Source organism: Triplophysa dalaica, chromosome 2 (genome assembly GCF_015846415.1).
Source record: "Triplophysa dalaica isolate WHDGS20190420 chromosome 2, ASM1584641v1, whole genome shotgun sequence".
Taxonomy (NCBI): Eukaryota; Metazoa; Chordata; class Actinopteri; order Cypriniformes; family Nemacheilidae; genus Triplophysa; species Triplophysa dalaica.
In genome coordinates, this window is record NC_079543.1 from 11,273,077 (window position 1) to 11,297,093 (window position 24,017).

Here is a 24,017-nt window from a genome sequence, read left to right on the forward strand (position 1 = left end):
AGAGAAGTGACTGGTAGTCCCTTAGGTCAGCACTACTCTTGGTCTTGGGCCTTTCTTTTCATCAACCCTGAGTGTACCCCGTTGTTCACAGAGGATCTCAGACAACTAAGGGCAGAAGGGGATTCAGTGAGGTGGTCTGGAGGACAGAGGACAATGGTTATCTAGACAGGATGTAAGTGTTGAGCATAAGGTGTCGTGGCAGTGTCAGCATCTAGAGATGCAAAGTTGGAGGGAAGAGAGGATGTCACTTTAGCAGAAAGAGTGCTAGGGGAGAGAGAGTGAAGGTTCCGTCTAAAATAAACGGGTGGTGGTGTAGGTTTAGTGCATATAGGAAGGAGCATTTTGAAAGTGATGAAGAAGTGGTCAAAAATGTGAGGAGGTGTGACTTTAATGTTATCTGTGGTGCAGTTACGGGTGTAGATGAGGTAAAGCTGGTTTCCTGATTTCTGAGTACTGGCTGCGGCAAGGCACGTGAGGTTGAACGAGGAGGTGAGGGTGTGAAAGTCAGAAGCATAGGGTTTCTCCAGGTTGATGTTGAAGTCCCCAAAGACTACAAGAGGGCCGCCATCCCCTGGGAATGATTATAGCACATCTAACTATTCAATAAAGTTGTGAATAAGACCTGGGGGGCGGTAAACTACAACAACACTGAGCTAAGTGTGAGAAGTGATATTAACAGTGTGGTATTCAAATGAATAGTTGTTCCATGGAGAAGATAGTGTGGTATATTTCCAATTATTGTTGATAACTTAGCACTTAGTCAACGAGAAATTAAATAATCTTAAATAACAACAGGCAACAGTCGAGTTCAACAGTTAAAACAAGGTAACAGGGTAAACAGCAGACTTACGCACTAAGTCTTATGCACTAAATTTTGACAGCGACATCACCCTTTTAATCAACAGGTTACAACATTGTTTTAGCTATATGGGTCCTCAGTGGCCTAAATCTAATTTATAAAAGATGAAATGCTACTGTGTGCACAGGCAAATAAGTGCAGGCAAATGCTAGCCTTCCAGTCCCACATGTCTCAGAACTTATTTGAATAAGATATGAAAATTTGAGGCATAATGTTTATTGTGTAAAGAAAACGCTGTACTTCTTTAACAACAATATATATATTTATATTTACCCTTGCAAGACATTAAGCTGCAGTTAATTTGGTCAAGATAGCCACAAGGTTTGGTCACAAGGTCTTTTTAACCTTTCATTGACTAAATATTTGTAAAGCAGGCAGACAGACGTAAAGAGTGACCAAAAGTATTGATTTAATGAAAAAAAACACCACCATGAAAGGGCACTTGAGAGTGTAAAGGCAAAAAGGCCATGTGCTCTGCACAGGTTGAGCCCTATCTGGTGCATAGTATAAGGTACATCAGCAAAAAAGAATGTCCTTTAAGAGAAAAGCAATATACTTTTGGTTAACATAACAACAGATCCCAGCAATAATTCTGAAAAAACTCTGATCTGCAGTAAAACTGCCATACTCCATACTGTCTAATACAACTGAAAAGCCAAGAGCAATGCATCTCTTGCCCCATTAACAAATTCCAACTACTAAAAACACCATTTAGTTTTGGAAAGAAACTAGTCAGAATTCCAGGAAAACATCAGATCAATCCGTTTAAAATTGCTTACCCTCATACTGCTTAAAATAAAAAATTCTAGTGCACAATGGTTTGATTTTCAAACACAAAATTGAGTAAACTGCCAAAATAAGCTTTGTTACATACATGTTTACGGTTTTTAATACAACTGTAAACATCTGGGTTCTTGCGACAACAATTATGCATATTGTAATGTAGCTTTCCTGCAAAAAAGCAAGCCATATACAAGATACATGACTACGCAAGGAAGTACTGAATGTTATTTCCATATAGAGTTGCGTACATCATTTTGAACATAGCTATATGTATCAAAATATTTTTGTAACATTCAACACCACTATTGGCAAAAGTGCTTGTTTTGTCTCACACCATGTCTACACTCGGAAGCGACCGGCACGACATGACAAAATACATTAGAAACGGATTAAAACCCATTATAATTTTAAATGTTGTCCACACCGAATGAAGCCCGCCTATCGCGTCTGGTGTAGGGTTACACATAAAAGAGGTCCATAGCCACAAATTATTTTAGTTATTTTAGTTTGGTTCCAAAAGTCCAATACAGACCTAAAGACCCCTCTATGTCTACGAAGGGGGACCCTCACAAAAACATGAGCTATGTTATGCTTATACTTCCTTATCTAGAACAACTCAGAATACAAGCATACAACAACAAATAATGTATCGTCTTTAGACTGGCCACTGAAATTGGAAATGCATCACATGCTTGAATATTGACAGGAAACACACAAAGATTAATATGATGGTTTGTGGGGGGACCCCAAGATTTGTGGTCTACAACTGGTTTGAACCATTTTGTTCTATATGTGAAGCCCTGTCTATTTATTGCTTTGACACCTTCCCATTGCCTTAACCACTTTGCTCTACTTTTATTTTAGCAAGTTTAAGTGGGTTGTGCATAGTGTCAGGTCCCCAGGCAGATTTGGCCTCAGAGTCATTCAGCGCAAAACCAGCCTAAGATGTGGGTTTCCCCTCTGGATCACAGAGACACGAGACTTCACGGTCTGCCCTCAACCTTTGCACTGGAAGATATGTGTGGTTGGGTGCAAGTGTGTGTGCTTGTGTATTTGCATGTTCAGCCTATGCATCCCGCTGAGAACCGACTCGGATGTAACAGCTCGAGTTACGGGTCCACTGTCATTAACCTCCACTGGCTGAAAAGTGAGAGGTCAGGGCCAGTTAGCATGACCCCGGGCTGGATCAGGTCCAGGGGAGGACCATTCTCACACATAGATCAACCTTCTCTCCTCTCTTGTCTGGCTGTCCATGAAATCACCACTTTTCCATCTAGACAGAACAGATGATATATTACCCATGTAGAACTGTTTGTCATTATGGCGGCGTTTGACGAAACTTGAGCAATGATCTTGATCTTGAAGCTTGTGAACAATTTTGTCAAAATGTACTGTACAAAGGTAATCACAATCACGCTAAATGTCAGTCCGCATTACATTCTACACTTCAAACATGCAAACAGATGTTGGCATAATAAGTTTTGTGGGTTGTTTACTTAGAAAAAGCCAAGCAGGTTGTTGAAAGCCAAAACCGTGAAATAAAGCAAATTGCAGACGTGGCCCCGAATGGGTTCAGTGATAAGCTACACGTACAAGGTACTCAATGTGTTTTCAATTACAATATGCTCGATGCTATAAGACAAGACATTCCTGGGAACTTGAGAGGGGGGTTATGTGGTCCACAAGAGGTGGAAGACAACCTATCGGATGTCTAACACATGCACTTGCACCTTGTTAAACGCAAAACAGATCAGTCCATTTAGTCTAGCAAAGTGTCTGAAAGACAACATATAAGCTAGGATAATGTAGAGAGCATGTTCCTTATATGACAATACTGTTGTACATGTTCATAGGCCATGCTGAGACAAATTTGAGTCCTCACCTCTACAGTAATTCAACTGCTTGGTCAATATGGCACATATGTTGTTTGTTATCGAGAGCAGTTTCATTCCTTGCTGGGGGCTGTCTGAAGAGGTCTGCCGCTCTTACTGATTTACATTTAAAAGTCTGAAGAGGTTAAAAATATCCCTCTTCAATATGGTCAGATAAACAGCACTACTAGGGATGGCCAGCCTGCACTTTGGATCACATTTAAATGGAAAATGTCTCGAAGGAAAATATATAATTGACTAATGCTTAAGTTATTCCAAACAAATATAAACTGTGGTATTATTGACTACCATAGTAGGACGAATTATTGTATAATTTTTTGTTCTGGTGAACACAAAATGAGACATTTTGAAGAATTTAGGGAGTTACCTGTCTAACAGGTAGGAAATATACAGAAAATAAATAAAGTCCTCAAACACTTTACAGTTGCAATAAAGCTCAATAAAAGGAATGAAGGAGGCGGGAACCGCCAAACATTTAAACATTTAATCAAAATAATAAAGTAAAAAGACAGCCGGCAGCCCCTCACGGACTACTGCCAGCGAATAAAACAAAACATAAATAAAATCCAGGCCTGGTCCTCTCTCACATCGGACCGGTCGCTCGTTCTCTTATGCTCCCGATCTCCTACGTGATTACATACATTAACAATTACTCACCGGCCTCGACTCACAGTCTCGCCCCGCCTACTCCACTACAACAGCCTTTACTGCTAACTACATGAACTACAGAATAAACCTCATTAAAGCTACAAAATCACATTGAATTCTTCTTTTCTTTTGTTGTTTGATTAACATTAGTGATTAGTCACAGCAGCACGTTTAAGAACGCGGCCCCTTAAAGAGCTGCAGCTCTAAACAGATCTAATGCGCTTCCTATTTTCACTACTCATTGCATTCATTTAGGACTTTATTTAACTTGTTGAATACTGTGCTTGTGAATTGACTTGACAAATGTGCTTTCTGGCTTGATCTTGTGTATGAAAAGAAGTTAAAGGAGTCATATGAAATGGCTGAAACAAATATTATCATTTGATTTAGATGTAATGCAATGTGTATACACTATTTAAGGTTAATAAAAGCTGTAATGTCCACATACTGTGTATGTTTGCATCTCCTCTTTGCCTCACCTCTCTGAAACGCGCAGATTTTTGTGTTCCAAGCAATTGTACTGACAGGTGATAAATTGTCATCTGTACTTATCAATTCGAGCCAGAATCCGATCTGGAAAATGAAGATGTTGAAGCCGATTCATCAACTATGTCAGCGTGACCTGAGCGGGATGTTAGGGATTGGTAAAGTTTAAAAAAAGAACATTATGTTAAATGGTTAAAAACTATAGCTAACGGTTTATATATGACGTTATAAAGATTTGCCGTTAGTGATCAACCACTGTGTCGCCATGTCTTGTCTCATCTCAACATAGACAATAAACCCTGACATGTGTTGCCGCTGATTGGAACATAATTACTGATTATTAGGTCTTATGTTGTCTTTTTTCCCGTTGCGCTACAAACACACGACAAACTCAACTCGCTTTAGTCCGTAACAAAGTCTTTTACAATGAAAATATAAACACAGGCTGCAAATCTGAAGCGCTATAGCCGTGCACAGTCGGCCTTGATCTCTCCCAGGTTCATGAAGCAATCATCTGTGAAATGCCCAAAGAGTTATTCTTTTCGCACCGAAACACACAGCGTCTCCATGAAATTGCTGCGGCGGCAACGATTGAGATTTACAAGTACGCTCACCTTACTTGCATATAGATTTGGGCTGTCTAAGTCAAGTCATTCCACAAAATGATGTAGATCCATGGGGGTGTGTATTTATTTATTTTTTATATGAAGAAGAGTGTTATTATATAATGTAACGCTAGACAATGATAACAGAAAAAACGGATGTTGCGCTAAGGGAGTTAAATATTTTTAACGCGGTATCTTAAAAAAAAAAAATGCATGCGTTAACATGGTAAGGCTGACAAGCCTAAAACCATATATACATGCATGTATATGTACATGTTTAATTGATTATAGGGATAGTTTGCCCTAGAAAAATTTGCTAATTCTTGCATCATTCCAACTGTTATGTGATTCTTTCTTCTGTGGAAGACAACATCCCTCAGTGGTTTTGTGTCCATAAATTGGAAGTCAAAGGAGCCAATGTTGTTTTACTTAACTACTTCCACTGAAGAAAGTCATATGGGTTTGGAATTGTCATGGTTCTGCCACTTCTTGTCAGCCTTGGGGCAGGATCATGACAGTATCACGTGTTTTGTTTGGAGAGAAACACATTATTGTCGTTCACAACATAATGTGCTTTCTCTCTGGTTTGGTCTATGTCCCCGCCCTCTCGTTACCTCGTTAATTACAATATTATGGTTTCATGTCCCTCAACTGTCCACTGCTTGATTTAGGTCCTTATTTAATGCCCTTGTATTTTCTGTCTTGTGCTCGTTTGTTTTGTATTACTTGTTGTGTGCTCGCCTGTGTGTTTAAACCTGCGAAGCCTTCATACCTTGTTCCTGTTCTTCAAGTTGTGTCGAAGTTTAGTCCAGTTCAGTTAGCAGTGTTTTGGTTCCTGTCTAGTCTATGATCTTTTATTTTGGCTGTTATTTTTACCACCACGTGGAATTTGCTTTGTGTTTGTCAATAATTTACAGTTTTTCGACAAATGCTGCCTCCACTTGGGTTCCATCTTTCCGAAGCCCTGACAGGAATGGCATGAAACCATTCAGTGTTGGTTAGCTGATCACTACAAATGTGCTTGTATAAGAACCATAATTTACAAGATTTGGAAACAACAGTAAAATCCCAATGAACTGATGAATAATAGAACACACACCCACTGGCATATGTAAACCAGAAAGACCACCTAGAGGTCAAATGTCATTAGTTAACCGTCTGTGCCGTGTTAATAGCCTCACTAATGTCTGCATGTTTATCCTCATGGCGAGTCTCACTTTCCTACATGGTGAGTCATCATCTCCCAAACAATACAGAGTGAGAAAAGCAAGAACGCAACGAAACACTAGCCAACTGCTGATAATCATTACCAGGCCTCTGCCATCGCATTGCACAGGCTCTGATAACAACGACAGCTTTAATATGCTACGTTACCCTCTCTAGACCACAAACCTGAGTTAAACGTTCTTCTCTGTGGTGGAATTTGCATCATGCTTTGATTGATTGGATAAATGCACACGCACCTTGGAGCGGACCACCCTATGTCAAAGCCTCCGGCGGCCCGACTGCCCTTATATCAGATGGCGGCAGGTTACGGCAGGATTTTTCCAAATATCAGATAATAATCAAGCTGAAAGCATTTCAAGCCGACCCTGGAGTGATCTTGAATTAATCTGGCATTGGAGTAAGATTAAATGAAAAATGTTGAAGAAAGAATCGTGAGAGCACACTGCGAAACACTGATCGGATCACATGGCTATTGACCTTTACAGCTGTAAAAGACAGCTTTACAGACAGCTGTAAAGAATTACAAGAACATGCAACATGGTAAAATACGTCAGCTGCAGGTAACCGCAGCAGAATCCATGCCACTGCGCGTCTCCAAAAGGTTGGATCTCACGTACGCAGACGTTACGCGGTCGCCACTCGCGTGAAAGCACGAGAGGAATGAGGAGATCAAGCCTCCGTGTGTCCAGGAAACCAAAACAACATATAACACACTTCCTCAGTGCAGGTCGCCCTAGGAACACATCTGCTTTTTCTTAAGCAAGGCCTGGCTATGCAGGACCTTGTGGGGGATGAAGTCTCTTTCCTTTTCACTGCAAATCACTCTGACAGGGGATGACTTAAAAAAAACAGCGCTGAAACACATAACAATAAACATTTCTTTTACTTCTCCGCCGATGGACTCACGGTTAGTTGTGGTAATGACGTTTTAACATTGGAGACAAATAATTAACGGCTTGATTTATGAAAGCTGACGGTTTGTAAACACGTTAATAAATGTGTTTGTCCACTAGCCAGCATCAAAATCCAACAAGAAAAAGTTATTTAAATATTTTAGTGCTTACGCAACACCGCATTTTGTACGAACAAGCGTTGAGTAACTCATCGCAAACTGGAGACATCAAATGTAACGCAACAGCTCTGTATTAAATGCTCTCCAATTTTCGAAACGTGTTGCTGCGTTAGCCGCCCATCACAAGTTAACATTTTCGTGTCACTTCCCCTGTTTGCATACAGATCAATGGTGTAATACACTGCCACACATGTTCTCAAACATAGAAACAGCAGATTTCACACACCAAGCTTACATTATTAACAAGTCATTTCATTCATTTTCTCCACTTTCCTTGCAAGTGAGTCACTGCTTGAGCACTGATGTCTGTCATGAAAAGGCGTACAAGCTTATCTTTCATTCTCTGAGAGGATAAAAATGATAAACATTTACACAAGAGAACAACATAGAGTTGAAAACAGGGGGTGTGCCTCATGTAAAAAAATATCTGATGATAGGAAACAGAGTGTGGTGTTGTGTTGTTCTTACCTCTAAACGCCTTAAACAGTAAAAGGACATTTTATACAAATGTCCTGTTTTACTCAACTACACCAAATATGGTTTACTTTACATATTTAGTGATGCTTTATCCAAAATTGGGGAGGTTTTGGAAGAGTATCACCTAAACATCTGCTGTTTTTCTACCTCACTGCTCCTCTCTCTTTCTCTCGCTCTCTCTCTCTCTCCAATGGATACAACTCAAGGCCATAAGTGTTATTCAAATTAAGTGTTTTGATACACAAAGTGATAAAAAACCATTGTGGCTTTGACCAAGTAATACACACTCTTACTACAGCATAACTACTGAAAGACCCCAAATATACATGTGGATCATCAGCTTTTTATTATTTTAAGGGAAAGTTCACCCAAAAGTGAGAATTATTTCATCATTCACTTACCCTAATCTCATTTCGAACCTGTATTACTATCGTTCTTGCTCAGAACACCAAAGGAGATATTTTGAAGAATTTTGTTAACTGGCACCCATTCACTTGCATTGGTTTTGTGTCTATGCAATAAAAGTGAATGGGTGCAGACTTTGTTTGGTTACTAACTTGTGTTCTTCTGTGAAAAAAAGAAAGTCATACAAGTTGGAAATGACAAGAGGGTGAGTAAATGATGACAGAATATTCACTTTTGGGTGATCTATCAATTTAATTCAGTAAATAATCAGACTTCCATGAACCACTTTCCCATTGTTTGACTCATATTGTTTGATCTATATCACATAATAGAGATGTTTTGATCCTTTTCATGGTCATTTTATATATGAAACTTAAATTAATAGGATAAACACCTTTAGATGTACAACATCGTTTTCGATGGGGTCATAATATTCCCTGTTTATTATATTACATGTTTTCATATGATTCTACCTGTATCAGTAGTCAGGTAGAACTACCCCAACATTTGTAGATTAAAGGTTTATTTCACTACCAAATCAAAATTTTCCCATGTTTTCCTCACCCTCAAGGCATCCTAACAGAGTATGGTTTTCTACTTAAGACCAGGGAACCGTGTCGAGCAGTTTTTTGATCTATAGATGCACTTTTTGGAGCTTCAAGAAATCAACACCAGTTCACTCTCATTCTACTGCATGGAAGCTAAATGATATGTGGTATTTTAACTCTGAATGAATTATTCTTCCAGAAGAAAACCATATTCAGTTACGATACCTTGAGGGCGAGTAAAACATGGGGAATTTTTTATTTGGTAGTGAAATATCCCTTTAATAAAATTAAACGAGAAATAGGAGCTGCAATTTGCTAGCACACATTTTGTCAGCAGGCCACAGAAACCACATATGCTTTCTAACTTGTTAGTGATGATTACTTCATCAGGCCAAAACACTGCATGGTAAGTTCATTATATTCCCTACTGGGATATTCCTCCCTGACAAAATTCGCACAACAACAGACGGACAGGAAGACCTCCGTGGGCTTTAACAATGGGCAGTCACACTACACCACCAATATGAAAAGCAATCTGATGAGTTACCGCACGTCACTGGATGCAGTTATATCCAAAGTACACACATCAGTGAAACCGCATATCCGCTCATCATAAGACGCCACGCAGAGCCGAATCACTTCTGCAAACATCAATGTCTTGCCATGATACTCTGGTACATGGTTTTTAGTGTGGTAGATTTAAATCATAATCTACATTAATGTATGGTGTGTGAGTGTTAAACACATTAAATATTTAGGTGTACACACCTGATTTGTATGGTTTAAATAGACAAGTGAACACTTACTCTGGTAAGGCTCTTCGTATAATTGAGTGTCGTTGTCTGTACACATCCAGTTTTGACAGACAGCTGCAGGAAGTGTGGTTGGCAAAGCTTATGGTGACTGGCTTGGTCCCTTGTTTGAGAGGAACGGTGATCTCAAACAGCTGTAGAAAAAAGATACATTTTCCATTAAAGCCTAACAAGTCACAAAAAAATTCAACCTGTGAACTGTAATAAATGTTTCTGGAACTTTAAGAGACTGTGACATAATTTGTATTTAAATAAAGACTCTTTGTATCTACAGTAAATGTGTTGTGCAAGCAGGATTTCAAAGAAACTTTCTGAGAAATCAGTGAGTGTAAAGACACAACCAGATCTACAGGCTGAAACTGCTGAGGCAGAATGGGGAAGAAAGATGGGCAGATGTTGCTAGATCAAGCAATATCCACCGCACCAATATTGCACGTAAATGTTTATATTGTACACTTTTAGTTGGTTGTAGTCCTACGTCCTCTTTTTATTCATGTTTGATTATGACCTGGTTATTCTTAGAAACATTATAAGATGTATATATAAGCAAATCTATTCAATAAACCCTGTTTTCTTGTCTACTCAGCAAAACCCATTCCTCCTCTTCAGGTGATGACATGTGTGTTCAGAACTAACCCTGGGCACACATAAATCAACTCTGCCCAATGAAGGGAGGAAAATATGGGATTTTGCCATCAGACTTGACCCTTGGCATTGGCTCAACTCACTTCTCTAGGTACCATTGTTCTCCATTCACACTTCTTAAGCCTTATTAACACTGATACAACAAACCCGAACAAATACTGACATATAAACAGAATTAATGAGTTTATTGGTGTTCATTGAGGTTCATGGGAGAAGTGTGCCTTTCCATGTGCGTTAGTGCCATGTTGCCACTTGCTAATCGCACGGATAGATCTGCCGACAACTGCTTTAGCATTATAAATACATGAGAAAGTATCAGCATTAGACCACCAACAATACAGACCACACTTACCATACACTGAAAATGTAAGAAAACATTTTTATATATTTATAATTTATTTGTGTATTCCCTGGGAACTGAACCCACTGCCCTGGTTTGGAAAGCACAAAGCTCAACTAGTTTGGCGATGTTCAAATCATGTTGAACTGCACACCTAGAACCAATCATACTACATAAACATTATAGTAATATTAGAATTACGTTGCATGGCAACCACAAAGAACACACAGGTGGTATAATAAAAATATAACTTGTGAAAGACCTGTTTATTTCCTTATTTTTTATGATAAGCAAATTCATAAATTACATTTTAGAGATTTAAAAGAACCTTGGTAGCACTTTATTTTACAGTCAAGTTTCCCATGTACATCCTGTGAACTTATTACAGTAAATATAATAACTAGGTTATAAATAGGTACTATATCCCTGAACCTACACATAAACCTAAGCATACATCAAGTTACCTTATACAACCCAGTTCTTTCTTAAGTACACTATAGGTACACATACTGTAAGTGCAACCAGAAACTCTTATCCACACTCAACTCACTGTAATGCACATCCACTCATGATGACTTACTGCACCTTTTTCTTTCTTGCTTTCATGTGTGCAGGAGTCCATAATTCAGTGGGGAACCATTTTTACCAGGACAAGCGATCCAAAAAGCTTCACCATCCTGCTCACTTTGTAAACTTGTCAGCCCTCCAGTCTCGATAATAAAAGCACTTCAGCTGAGTATTTACAGTCCACATGGCCTGAGTATTATGTATTTGCAGGTGAGAGAAGGGTCAGGCGAGAGTAGAGATCCGTTAAAATTGTTTTTAACATGATCTTGTTCTCTCCCTCTCTCAGTTTATATTGAGTTACATTTATTACATTACATTATTACATATTGTATGGGTGGACAGATAAACAGAAATACAAATGTTGTGCCAACATCCTATTAATTGAATTAAAGCCAAATTCATGTTGATTTAACTTTTGACCCAGTAATTTCCCAGTAAAAGAGCATGTCGTTTTATAATCCAAATATTCTTTAAATATTTTGCAATATCTTGACATTGCATCTCTTGCTTAGGCTTTGTGCCCAGACTGGGAGTGTAATGTCTGTAGCCCAGTAGCTGGACATAGGGACCTTGACCTGCTCGGTGGTGGGAGGTCGTCATGGTTTATATCACAGGCAGACAACACTTAGCCTGCTGAGGTTAGCACACCCAAAATAAGTAGGCAATTAAAGAAAGCCTGCTTGCAAATGATTCACATCCATGACCTTCCAACCAAACCCCTGCCTCTTCACAAGTCACTAAATCAAAGCTTAACAGACCATCTCTGCTCTGGCGAGCAAGCTGAAAAACAAAAGCCAATGCAATATATATAAATAATCTTTAAGGCGTTACAGTGAACCAAACACTGCAGACTGGATTAATAAAATGTTTTCGTAACCGTCACTTACCGGAAGAAAAAGCCTCTGGTTCACGCACATTCAAGAAATGATGGAAGTCAGACATCCACGTTTATAGCGCTGTCAATATGGATATTTCTCTTAAACAAATGGATCGATTAGCTTCAGAAGACCTTTGTGAAGACCACAGAGCCGTGTCGAGAAGTTCTTTGATCGATGGATGCACTTTTTGGAGCTTCAAAAAAATCAACCCCCTTTCACTCCCATTCTACCGCTTGGAAGCAAAATGATATTTTGTATTATAACTCTGACTGGATTATTCTTCCAGAAGAAAACATATTTAGTTAGGATACCTTGAGGGTGAGTAAAACATGGGGAAATGTTTGATTTGTTAGTGAAATATCCCTTTAAGAAAATTGAGCGCGAAATATGAGCTGCAATTTGTTAGCACATATTTTGTCAGCAGGCAGCAATTCACATCCATGACCTTCCAACCAAACCCCTGCCTCTTCACAACTCACTAAATCAAAGCTTAACAGACCATCTCTGCTCTGGCGAGCAGGCTGTAAAACAAAAGCCAATGCAATATATATATATAATCTTAAAGGCGTTACAGTGAACCAAGCACTACAGACTGGATTAATAAAAAGTAAACGTCACTCACCGTCTTGCTGATGTAGGAAGTGCTGATGTTCATGCACTTATGTTCTTCACTGTTACAACAGCCCCCACATCTGTAGACAGACACGCAGGGTGGTTTATAGAAGGTGTTTGTAGCTGCCCCAAACTCTTTCCCCACATCTAAACAAACTTGGCGTGGCATGCACAGGGTCTTTCTCCACTCTGTTTCAATACCTGTTGGAAGCGCAATGGAAGAGTAGGAAGAGGAGATGCATTAAAAAAAGGACCAACATCAATTGTTATGCACTGCAGTTATTTCAAATTACAGTTTGAAACAAAGTCTATGGAAAATTTGTGCCAGGATTGTGCTTCACAACTATAAAAATCTTGGCTATAATGCAATGGCAGAAAACATAGCCAGCACAAACTGTGGCTGTCCCAAATTATTAGTCACTCACTTTTAAGTATTTCAAAGTTGAAGTAAGCAGCCGCAAAGGAGGCCTCCTCCGACCTTGTTTCTGTGGAGCCGGGCTCTCTGTGAGGAAAGCGAGCTCCTGTTTTAGAACGACACTTCAGCATGCTCCAGTAGCTGGGGTAAACTATCCTCATGAGTTCATCCACGCTGCCCGCAGAACGCAACTGCTCCACCAGGTCTGGCTCCGTTTCTTCCTAATAAGACACAAAAAAACAGAGCCAGCTTACTTACAACAGATTTTAACTGTGTTCTTCGATCTGAAGTAGCAAGACGTTCAGAAACCTTCATGTGGAAGCATATGTGTTTTAGAGCAGTGGTTCTCAAACTGGGGGCCCCAAGATGGATGAATTTGGGGCAATATATAAAATATAGAAATGTATCATACATTTTGTGCAATTAACATCTCCAACAGGACCACCAACCAGAAGTATTGATGTTCCAGCATTGTATAAGAGAATTTTTTTTTTTGTTCAGGGGCAGCAAAGCGATGCAGTGTACACAAAGGGGGCCTTACAACAAAAAAGTTTGAGAAACACTGTTTTAGAGTGTTGATCTATGTTAAGGATCAGTTAAGTCCAAGGTCATATCCACCTATTTTGTCATCAGCTTAGACCTATTGCAGTGTAAAACCAGACAGTGCAGAGTTTTCCTAATAAGTTTGCACAGGTGATAACTTATAACTGTCATTAAATCCTCCAAAAACACCTAATGTCCAATTTTCAAAATTGTGTATCTCTTGTGTGTTCTTTAACAGAGACCTTAAATAAAACTAATTTCCAAGAGTTCGCCCTCACAGATAAACAGCTCCATCATAGGGATAGATTGGTAAAGCATGGGTATGCATGTTATGCGTATTGGCGTGTTGTGCAGGGAGTGGTCTCCGAGCTCACCGGATCTATCCGAACCCAGAGCACTCTACCCTGTTCAGGGCAAGTGCGCCGGGCTCGGAACCGGCTCGAGCCAGAACACACCCCCCCCGAGGGTCCAGCTGGACTGAGGAAAGTAAGAGGAGCCGGGGTGGAGGAGGGATGTTTATCTGGCGAGAATCATCAGGTACGACTGCTTGTTTATTAATAGTAGAGCTTGCTTAAGCTGATAGGGTAGGTGCTGTGATTGCTAATGATGTACCAGCCGAGATGGTTGTGCCGAGATTGCATGCTCGGCTGATAGGAATTTGCTGGTGATGGAACGGCGTGCTGATTATATGCTTAGGTTCCTCCCGAACTTTGTTAATAAAACATCATATCTGGGAAAGAGCATCTAGCCAGTGACATTCTCTTTGGATCAAGATTCTACTGTCAGGAACACTCCTGGGTCACAGTATTAAACTGACAATATTTAGTGAAAATTAACAGGTTTCCCTGTTGTTACTTGGTCTAGGTACCCAATAAAACTTAAAAAGATTTTGATACAACCTTCATTTTAACTAATTGGACTTAAGTATCTTTATTTTAATTAATTATAATGCAAATGTAACCTTTGAATACACTGCATTAAAATAAAATAGAATAAAATAGATTTTTGAATAAATACCTGAAAATCTACAGACTTTGGAATCTGAATTTCTGTTCATATATTTTTACAGATAACGGGTAACTAAACAACTAACAGAAAATAGTTTACAATTTATAGGAAGGCATTTGGGATACGTGCTACTACGTGAAGTGATTTAAAACAAAACGTTTTAAACCCAGACCTACACATACTGTAAAGAGCTAGATGTGGTTGAACAAAATAAATCTTTTTACTAAGTTAAGTGTGTCAAATTGAGACATGTAGACTAAGTAAAATAAAGATTGAGATTGTTTTTTAAACAGTCCAGTGTATGAATTTAGCGACATCTTCTCGTGGTGAGGCGGCTCACTCCACTCCACCCCTCCCTTTCGGAGCACACACTAAACACAGAACAAATATATTGACATGTTTTCGCTTCTTTGCCGAAGGACATTTACAAAAGGCGCTCCATAGAGCAGTTTGTCTGTTTAGGTCTACTGTAGAAACAACATGGTAAATTCCATCCAAGGGGACTTGCGGTTTATGTAGATAGAAATAGCTCAGTCTAAGGTTATAAAAACATGATGCTTTATTATGTAAGGTCTTTCTTTAGATAAAGTTATGTTGCATTTCTCTCAATAGATCCTCCACAAGATTACACAATGGACCTTCAATACGATTGCGGAAACAATCCATTGATCTGGATTGAACCAGCAGAAGTAATCCAGACCTGAATCACATCAAATCAAAACTTGGAGGTATCACACCTATTCCACATTTACCTGACTAACCCCTAACGTTTTCCATAGTCTAGCTTTACGTATACAAAAAGAATCTTTAAACTTCATCTTTAATGTTGTTCATTTTTTCTTTGCTTTAGCTACTTGTAAACATGGCTTGGTAATCTAAATTTATTTTTAGCTCTTTGACAAAATGTTAAATGCTCCCTCTGTGTTGAGTGAGTCACTTTGAATTAATGAACAAATTCTTGGCAAAGAGACTAAAAAGAAACTTGTGATGCATGCTAAGATTTCGAGAAGTTTTGAGAAGATGGTTTGTGACTCAATCTTGAAACCAATAACTTTCAGTCAATAGTGTAGCCAACGGCAGTTTGTGTCACTTAAGAGAAGACTATGATTTCTGTCCCCTGTGAAACTGAGATATTCATATCAAGCCTCAGAGGAAGAACCGGTCAAACCTCAAGAGTCTCTAGCGTCTCAGACGGTTGACAGTACAGCTTACCCGGTGATTTTATGGGTTGTCTGTAGAGACTAACCCGCATCAGTCTGCAGCAACAGATAGCCCAGTGCTTGCAAATCAACCCCCCCACAGGTCTTGACCTCCCCTCAATCCTCAGTGGAATGAGACTTTGCAAGTGTGAAAACACCAACAGCGTCTGGAAACAGGCTGAAGTCCCTGATGGAAAATGATACTGACGTCTGGGACATTCCAGGAAACATGCCCAGTTTACCCACATAGCCGATCACCGCTGTCGATAATAAAAAGCACACTCACCCCGCACTTGGGAAAGTGTTAAAGAATACAATTCAAAGCCTCTGTGTAATTTCCCTTCAATTTCTCAGGGGGCCCTTGCTGGTATTGGCCCAGTCTGTTGAATCATCTCTTGACTGGTGAATGAATCTCTCTGAATATCTATTGCAGAGATCTCATTGGGCAAGTCACCATGTTTACAGCAGCAAATTTATTATCCCAAAACCTAGGAAATTAGCTTTCTCTTTTAAAAACAGACTCTGTTGTATTTTACTGTGAAACCCGTATTTTAACTATGACAGGATTTTTTGGCCAGTTAAGTACAAGATGTGCTTTTCTAGACGCTCCCTTCTCTCTCTCTCTTCAAAAGAAGATCCCTAGAACAAACAGTATTACAGTAAGGCATTTTGTGAAGACTATAAATCTAAGGGCCGGTTTTTAAGATAAAGAACATTTTGTGTTATAAAAGTGAAAAATGTAATGAGATATGTGAAATTAAAGTTTAAACCAGGCCCATATAACCTTGACTAAACAATATGCTAAACTCACATCTTTAATCTGTACTACTTTAGTGCTAATGCACACTAGGTCCAGGTCATGAAGTATTTTTGTACTTAGTTTGATATCTGCTGTAAAATGCAGCAAAATTGGGAATGTTGTAATGACTTTATTTATGACCCTAAACAACAAGCAGGGCCCCTTTACTATGTAATCTGTGGAATTCATTCATACATTTAAAATTTGTTGTTGCTGCCTTTGACACATTAACTATTTAAAAAAGATTTTTAAGTGCATACAATATCAGCAACATATAAACATATATAAGATATATGCTAAACGCCACTAGATACATCGTCTTTGAAATATATATATTTTGAAAAGTTTTTAAGGGTACATAACTAGGGATTTTTAAGGTCCTACTTTGGTTTATGGAGTGTCCAACAACAGGTTTGTGTACAGAGAAGGGGTAAAAACACTATTATTTCATAATAAAAGGTAACTATTTGTACCGTAATTCTTGACTGACTGTCAAATTGTTCATTGCGTGATTTATCCGTCTAATCTCTTCCTCTCCGCTAGCCTAGTCTGATGTGATTGGTCAGATGGTATAGTCTGCTGTGATAGGTCTACCGCAAATGAGGCTCACGAGCTACAGTGTTTGGGGAGAAGAGAGACGTTTTCGCAGGCAGTCCTACCAAAACGCAGGCCGGGACTATATGAAGTGACGTATATCCACGCCGGTTTGAGAGTCGGACTAGGGACGACACGTTTGCGAGATTCAGAGACGGCTCCCTTTTTCCAAGCCAATAACGTATTATTCATTCACCCTTGGATTTACAACTTGGCAGACTGCTTACTTTCAAACACTGCAACATTACACACTGCATGAAATGTAATGTAAATGTTTCATAATCTCATACTCTTTACTGCAGCAAAAAAATATTTGAGTAAGCAATGGCTGACTAGATAGTGTTTCACTGTTTCACCTCACACACAGGTCCGTTGCAGACATTTAACCACCAAACGAAAATCAAAGAATGATATACTGTGCTGTGTTTCATTCATGAGAGTGCAGGGACCTGACTTTGATTAAATGTTTGAATCACTATGTGTCATTACTTCAATGACAAATGTATATATCCTTAAGTAAATTAAATTTTTGACAATATATAGGCCTTTTTAATATGTATTTATAACGTTTATGGATTATTGCCACAAAATTTCACGCAGTTCATGTATTATAATTTTATTTGGCAATTGGAACTAAATCCGCTCTATACTCATTGCTATTCTTAACAAGTTCCAAATGTGAATGAACCTCTAATTTATTCAAAATCCACATGGAACATATAATATTTACTGTTTATTAGGCTATAACTTTATTGTCATTAAACATGTATAAAATATGATCTATGAATGGGACTAAACAAGTCTTTGACAGTTATTGACTTATGCAGGGTGCATACAATGCCTTTCTTATTCAAGAGTTGAGTAGGCCATATGCTACGTATCTTAAATATATTGTGAGGAACTTCAGCTTATTCAAAAACTGTAACAAAAAAAACTCTTAACAATGTACGCAATAAAGCATCTTACCATTAAACGTGTCTTGAACTGGGCTTGTTTAATGTTTTGCGTAGTTGGAGGCTTCTGTGAATATGGTTAGATACGTAACGTTAGGTTACACATTAGCACCGTTTTCGCACGGAATCAGTATAATCTGGAGAACTCCTGTGATTTATAAATGACCTGTCCACATCAGTATTTTATGTGACGCAATCGCAAGGGATGATTTTACTTATTTCCCGGATGTGATGGAAAGTCTTTGCGTATAGTTTGTATAGCCTATAGTTGAATTGAGTTTAATGCCAATGAACGTACCTGTCTGCATTTGAGACCCGTGATCGCAAACCGGAAAACAGATCACCGCAATCGCGGGGCTCAAAGGTTACGAGAGTTTCCATGATTATAAACAAACGGGAGACTCCTGTAACTTATGGATATCACCCATCACCTGAAATAATACCAAAACACTTCAAAACAGCCTCCATTATTCAGAAACGGTGGATAAAACCTTAAAAAAAAATATATGAGCCCACCAAATCACAGAAATGCCGAATTGCACGGGCTTAAGATCACAGATAACCACTGTATTCTTCCACAACCAGGGATGGCACAATATTTAGCTATATTTAACGGCATGTTTGTTTATTGCTTGCTCGCTCTATCTACTTCCATGCCACTTCAGAGTTGTCATGCCCGAACCAGTGGGTGGGGCTAGAGAAGTAGTCGTTGATATTTTTCTATGGAGGCGGTGTTCAATCAATGTCGTCATAGATAGGTGGATTCCAGAACCTGGCGTTCGCTGGACCGGTTGTCAATAACAGATGTAATCTCAGTAACAAGGGCATTTTCAGTTCTAACACTTACATGATGTTTGCGTGAATACGATTCCGCTATATAACAAAAGCTCAGGTTAAAATTGTGATTTTAATTCATCCCTCCTTTAATGGGCGTGCTGCATTGAAGACTAGGAAAGTAAACGTCTACTGCTATGATTGGATAGCAGTTTGCATAGTAAACTTAGTTGGAGCCTTCTGTGCATTCGCCCTATTCGCACGGGATTTGTATTATCTCGTGTGATTTATAAGTGACCTCCCCACATCTGAATTTCATGTGGCACATTCGCTCGGGATAAATAAAGGCTGTGATTTTGCTCAAAATTGCTGTCTTATTTTCTGGATGTGAGGGCAAGGCTTTGCGTATAGTTTGTATAGCCTATAGTTGTTTGGTGTCCATCCATCTTCTTCCGCTTCATACTGGGCCGGGTCGCGGGGGCAGCAGTCTAAGCAGGGATGCAAAGACTTCCCTCTCCCTAGACACTTCCTCCAGCTATTCCGGGGGGACACCGCGGCGTTCCCAGGCCAGCCGGGAGACATAGTCCCTCCAGCGTGTCCTAGGTTTTGCCCGGGGTCTACTCCCGGTGGGACATGCCCAGGAGGGCATCCAGGGGGCATCAAGAAAAGATGCCCGAGCTACCTCAGCCGGCCCCTCTCGATGTATATATGATATATTGATGATATATTCTTCTGTGGAGGCGGTGTACAACCTATCAATGTCCTCATAGATAGGTGCACCCCAGGACCTGCCGTTCGCTGGGCCTGGTGTCAATAACAGATGTAATTTCAGAAACAAGGGCATTTTCAGTTCGGACACTTACAGGATGTTTGCTTGAATACAATTCCCTCTTATATGATAAAAGCACGGTTTCAAATTGATGTCTTAATTCATCGCTCCTTTAATGTTGTCTAAAAACGTCCCTTTCTCCTGGCATTTTTTGTCTTTCACAATGTCCATTTAAAGCGCGCATTGACTTCAATGCTGAGAATGGAAAGTTCGGAAAATCTATCTGGCTCATCTCAGACAATTTTTAATTAGTTTTAATTTAGAAAAGACATCTCGATCGCCATTTGCGTGGCGACAGGGATGGTTAAAAAAAACTTCAGAGCATAGCCACATCTGTGACACTCGGACACCGTTTTGGAGAAATTTTATCTTACTTATTAAGCAAAGAATGCTAAGATTATTACATTTGTAGCTATGCTCTTTGTTACAGCACTACAGAGCCGCTGTAGTGCTTCGAAAGGGAGGGGTGGAATAGCCGTTTGTTACAATTTACAACCACACTCGTAGATTCCGCAAAAATCTAAACATTGTTCCAATAAGAAGCTCACGTTAACACAGAGACGATGTAATAAAATAATTAAAAGTATGAACTACATTTTATATGGTTGAATTAAAATAAAAATGATTAAATATGTATTATTACATACAGTATATTGAATAAGACAACCAGACAAAAAAAAACTAGAACCTATGGATTGTAACAGTGTTGTATTGCACAAGAAAATACAATACTTGTAGGAAATGACCATATCTACCCACATTGACTCCCTTCTGTTTATTCAGGAAACTTAAATACCACATAAAGAGTCTGAACAAGACTATTGTATGTGGCCTCTTCCATGTCTTTGTTTACAGTAATTCCTGAGATAACAAACTGGTCTGTTTCCGACCAGAAACAATGGAGACTGAGAAAATGATATTAGTGTGTGTATGTGCAAGACACGTTCAGACATTAGCGTTAGCGGGTCCCAAACTTCAGTTTGGTCATTCTAAAAAGCACTAATACAATGCACTATTTTTATTTTTCCGTGGCAACGAAAATCAAAGGGGAAAAATTCGAATGGGAACTAGGGCTGGCCGATCTTCCCAAAAAAGCATATCACGATCTTCATGACAAAGAATCCCGATCCATGATCTGAATCGAACCAGTGTACATAGCACTGGTGCTGAAGAGGTTTAAAGTTTTGTATCACAGGCCAAACAGTTGTACAGGTGTATAAAACGTCTGTAATCATGTTTAAAAAAACAAATGCAGGTCATCTCATAAATAGACTGGTTAACGACAAAGGACATTAATGTTACATACAAATGTATCAATTAGGGCCATATCATTTTTAATTTACAATTTTTTTCATTGTACTGTGCTGTCCTTTTTACTGTACAACAGTAATATATTTGTCCACATAAAAATACTGCAGTATACTCTAGTATTTACTAGGCTTATAGTAAAATGCAGTAAAATTCCTAGATTATATAGTGTTAATATATAGCCGATACCTACCCATCGATTAACGTCATACACAAACAAGAACAAGGAAGGACCAGCACACTTCACACAAACAAGCCGTTCTGTCTAATGCACTTCCAAAATCGTATCGCACGCATGCTACACAGGTCATTTTTCTTCGCACTGACCAATTAATATGCCGCACTGCACTGTCCTGCTAAAAAAGTCATTTTCTGGCACCAACTCCTCACCTGCCATGCTGCTAACTGCCACTAAAACATCCGAGGTTTGACTTGACGTGATATGTTTTGGACAATCAGCACAGCCATCTAGCAGAAAATCTTGAAGCTGTTCATGCGGCGCTTCCCAGATCACAGCATGGCGAGAGTAATTCGAAAGAACACAGAGCTCCCTGCTCTCGTAGTGCTTCAATGTCATATGCCATTGAGTCATGCCAATGAGACTGTTTTAGACGACAGACAAGATCATGATCCTTGCGATTCCGTTGAAAAGTCGATTGAGGACGCCTTCAAGATTGTTCGCAGTTTAAGATCATCAGATTGCCAACCCCTAATCGGAACCATGAAGTCTGGGGGCAGTTGACCCAAAAATGCCATTCATTGCTAAGTTTTCATGATCTTGTTCACGCTATTAAGGAAGACTTTTGGTTTTAAAATCTAGTTGGCAGAAAATAATAATAACTAATCTTTAATAAGTATGTGCATGCATGCCAACATCTTTACTATCAAATATCATGTTCAACTGGATATTTAACTGCATACAAGTTTAAATATTAACTTTTTGAAATAAAAACAGGCCTGCAACTTCAGATCATTTTTGAGATAAAAGAAAATAAGCAGTGTGCCTGATTTATTTAGGTTGCAGTGAGATGAGTCACAAACAAGAGTGTTTGGCCTGGAAGGACAGTGATTCATGGGAAATGATGAAATGATGATCTGATCATAGATGTCAGCAATATTAGTGGACAGAGATGGCAACATTTTTGAAATATGACTAACTGAATGATTAACAGCTGGATTCAATACTTAAGACAAGATGCCATGTCAACTCTAACAAAACAGGATCCCACTTTTGTCCGATCATCCCTAAAAGACAATGACTCATTACTGAGAGTATTTTGCAATTTAAATGTGAGTCAGTAGTTTGAAACCAATGAGAAAGTTTTCGTAGGTAAAAGACTACAGTGTTGTGATTCAAAATATGAGAAGTCACATTTTCATGGACACACATAACAAAGATGCTCTTTGCTGTTACAAAGATGCTGCTGTTGCTTCATCACTCACAATAAAAATAGGCCTAAAATAGCTTTGCCATTGGGTCACCAATTGAAGCAAGCACTTATCTGAGGTTAATATAACATACTTCAAAAAACTATATCCAACATCAAAATCGGAAAAAAAAACATGTACGGCACGGCATAAGCAAACCATCAAACACAACGCAAATAAACAGAGCCCCGTAGTAACTACGAGATTAGCATTTATCTTCTCCGCTGACACAAGCATCCAGACCTATTTGGAAAAAGTTTTTGGAAGACACTCTTACTCCATACTTCTACATCAAAACAAAATCAAAACCTAAGCTAAAAAAATAAAGCACCAACTTTTCAAACACGGCAATTGAACCTTAATACGTGACTGTGGCATTTATTTTCCATTTTTAAATTTAAGAACTTGATTTACAAAACGCCATAACAACTAAGGGATCCAAATCATCCTCCATCATGTGTAAAATTTTGCTACATAAATTTGACAATGATTTCTGGAAATGATTAAATCATTGTGATAGAAAGATTTTCAATATGGCACTGAAATTTGCCTTTCTAATGACACAAATGCCATCTCGACCAGTCGCGGTTTATACTACAGGCAGCTGCTAATCATATAAAATTAAAAGAGGACCAGACAGCAGGCTAACAGACACAGTAGTCCAACATCATAGTGGAACAGCGTCAGTACATCTGCACAGGAACACATGTTGCATGTGTTCTAGACATACCTTTCATCCTCAGTATTGGACTCCAGAGAGCAGGGTTGTGTACGCTGCTGTGCTCACTGGACTTAAATGATGTACTTGAAGTCTGATTCTGAGGGCATGTCTGGGGCTTTGCGAGCAGACTTTCAAGAAGAAAAGGAGGAGGATCTGAGATATCATTAACCCTCTAATGACTCTAATGTTCTCCAAGAAACTCTAGACCTGACCGAGTTTGAAGTCTTTGACCCAGTGAGAACGGATCCTTTAGAGAATAAGTGTGGCCCACAAGTGTTAAGAGTAAGAGGCCTGACACAGAGACCTTTCCACATTTCAGATCAACAGTCCTGTCTACAATGTTTTCCTGAAGCAATTGACATGTTCCCGAGGTAGAGTACTTTGCCACGATCCTTATGAATGCTATATAACAGTCCCTCGTATCGTTTCTAAACCAACTGCTGGACGCAGTACACACGCTCGGCACACACACAAGCTCTTGAGATCCGACCTTACGTGTGTATATTGATTTTCCAGCCTTCAGCCCGGTGTCTGCTAAAGCGATTAAAATTAACTAGCAGAATTGGATACAACACAGAATGGGAAATAGT

The 24,017-nt window shown here is 39.1% G+C and overlaps 1 protein-coding gene across 1 annotated transcript in view; it reads right to left on the minus strand.

Moving 5' to 3' along the window:
* vegfc (vascular endothelial growth factor c) overlaps positions 1-24,017 on the minus strand; it is a 42,806-nt gene that overhangs the window by 12,110 nt on the left and 6,679 nt on the right. Inside the window, exons 2-4 of the mRNA XM_056731821.1 lie at positions 13,282-13,492; positions 12,867-13,057; positions 9,809-9,948 (exon numbers count right to left, since the gene is read on the minus strand). Of these exons, the coding sequence (XP_056587799.1) occupies positions 9,809-9,948; positions 12,867-13,057; positions 13,282-13,492 (542 nt within the window). The remainder of the gene's footprint in view (positions 1-9,808; positions 9,949-12,866; positions 13,058-13,281; positions 13,493-24,017) is intronic.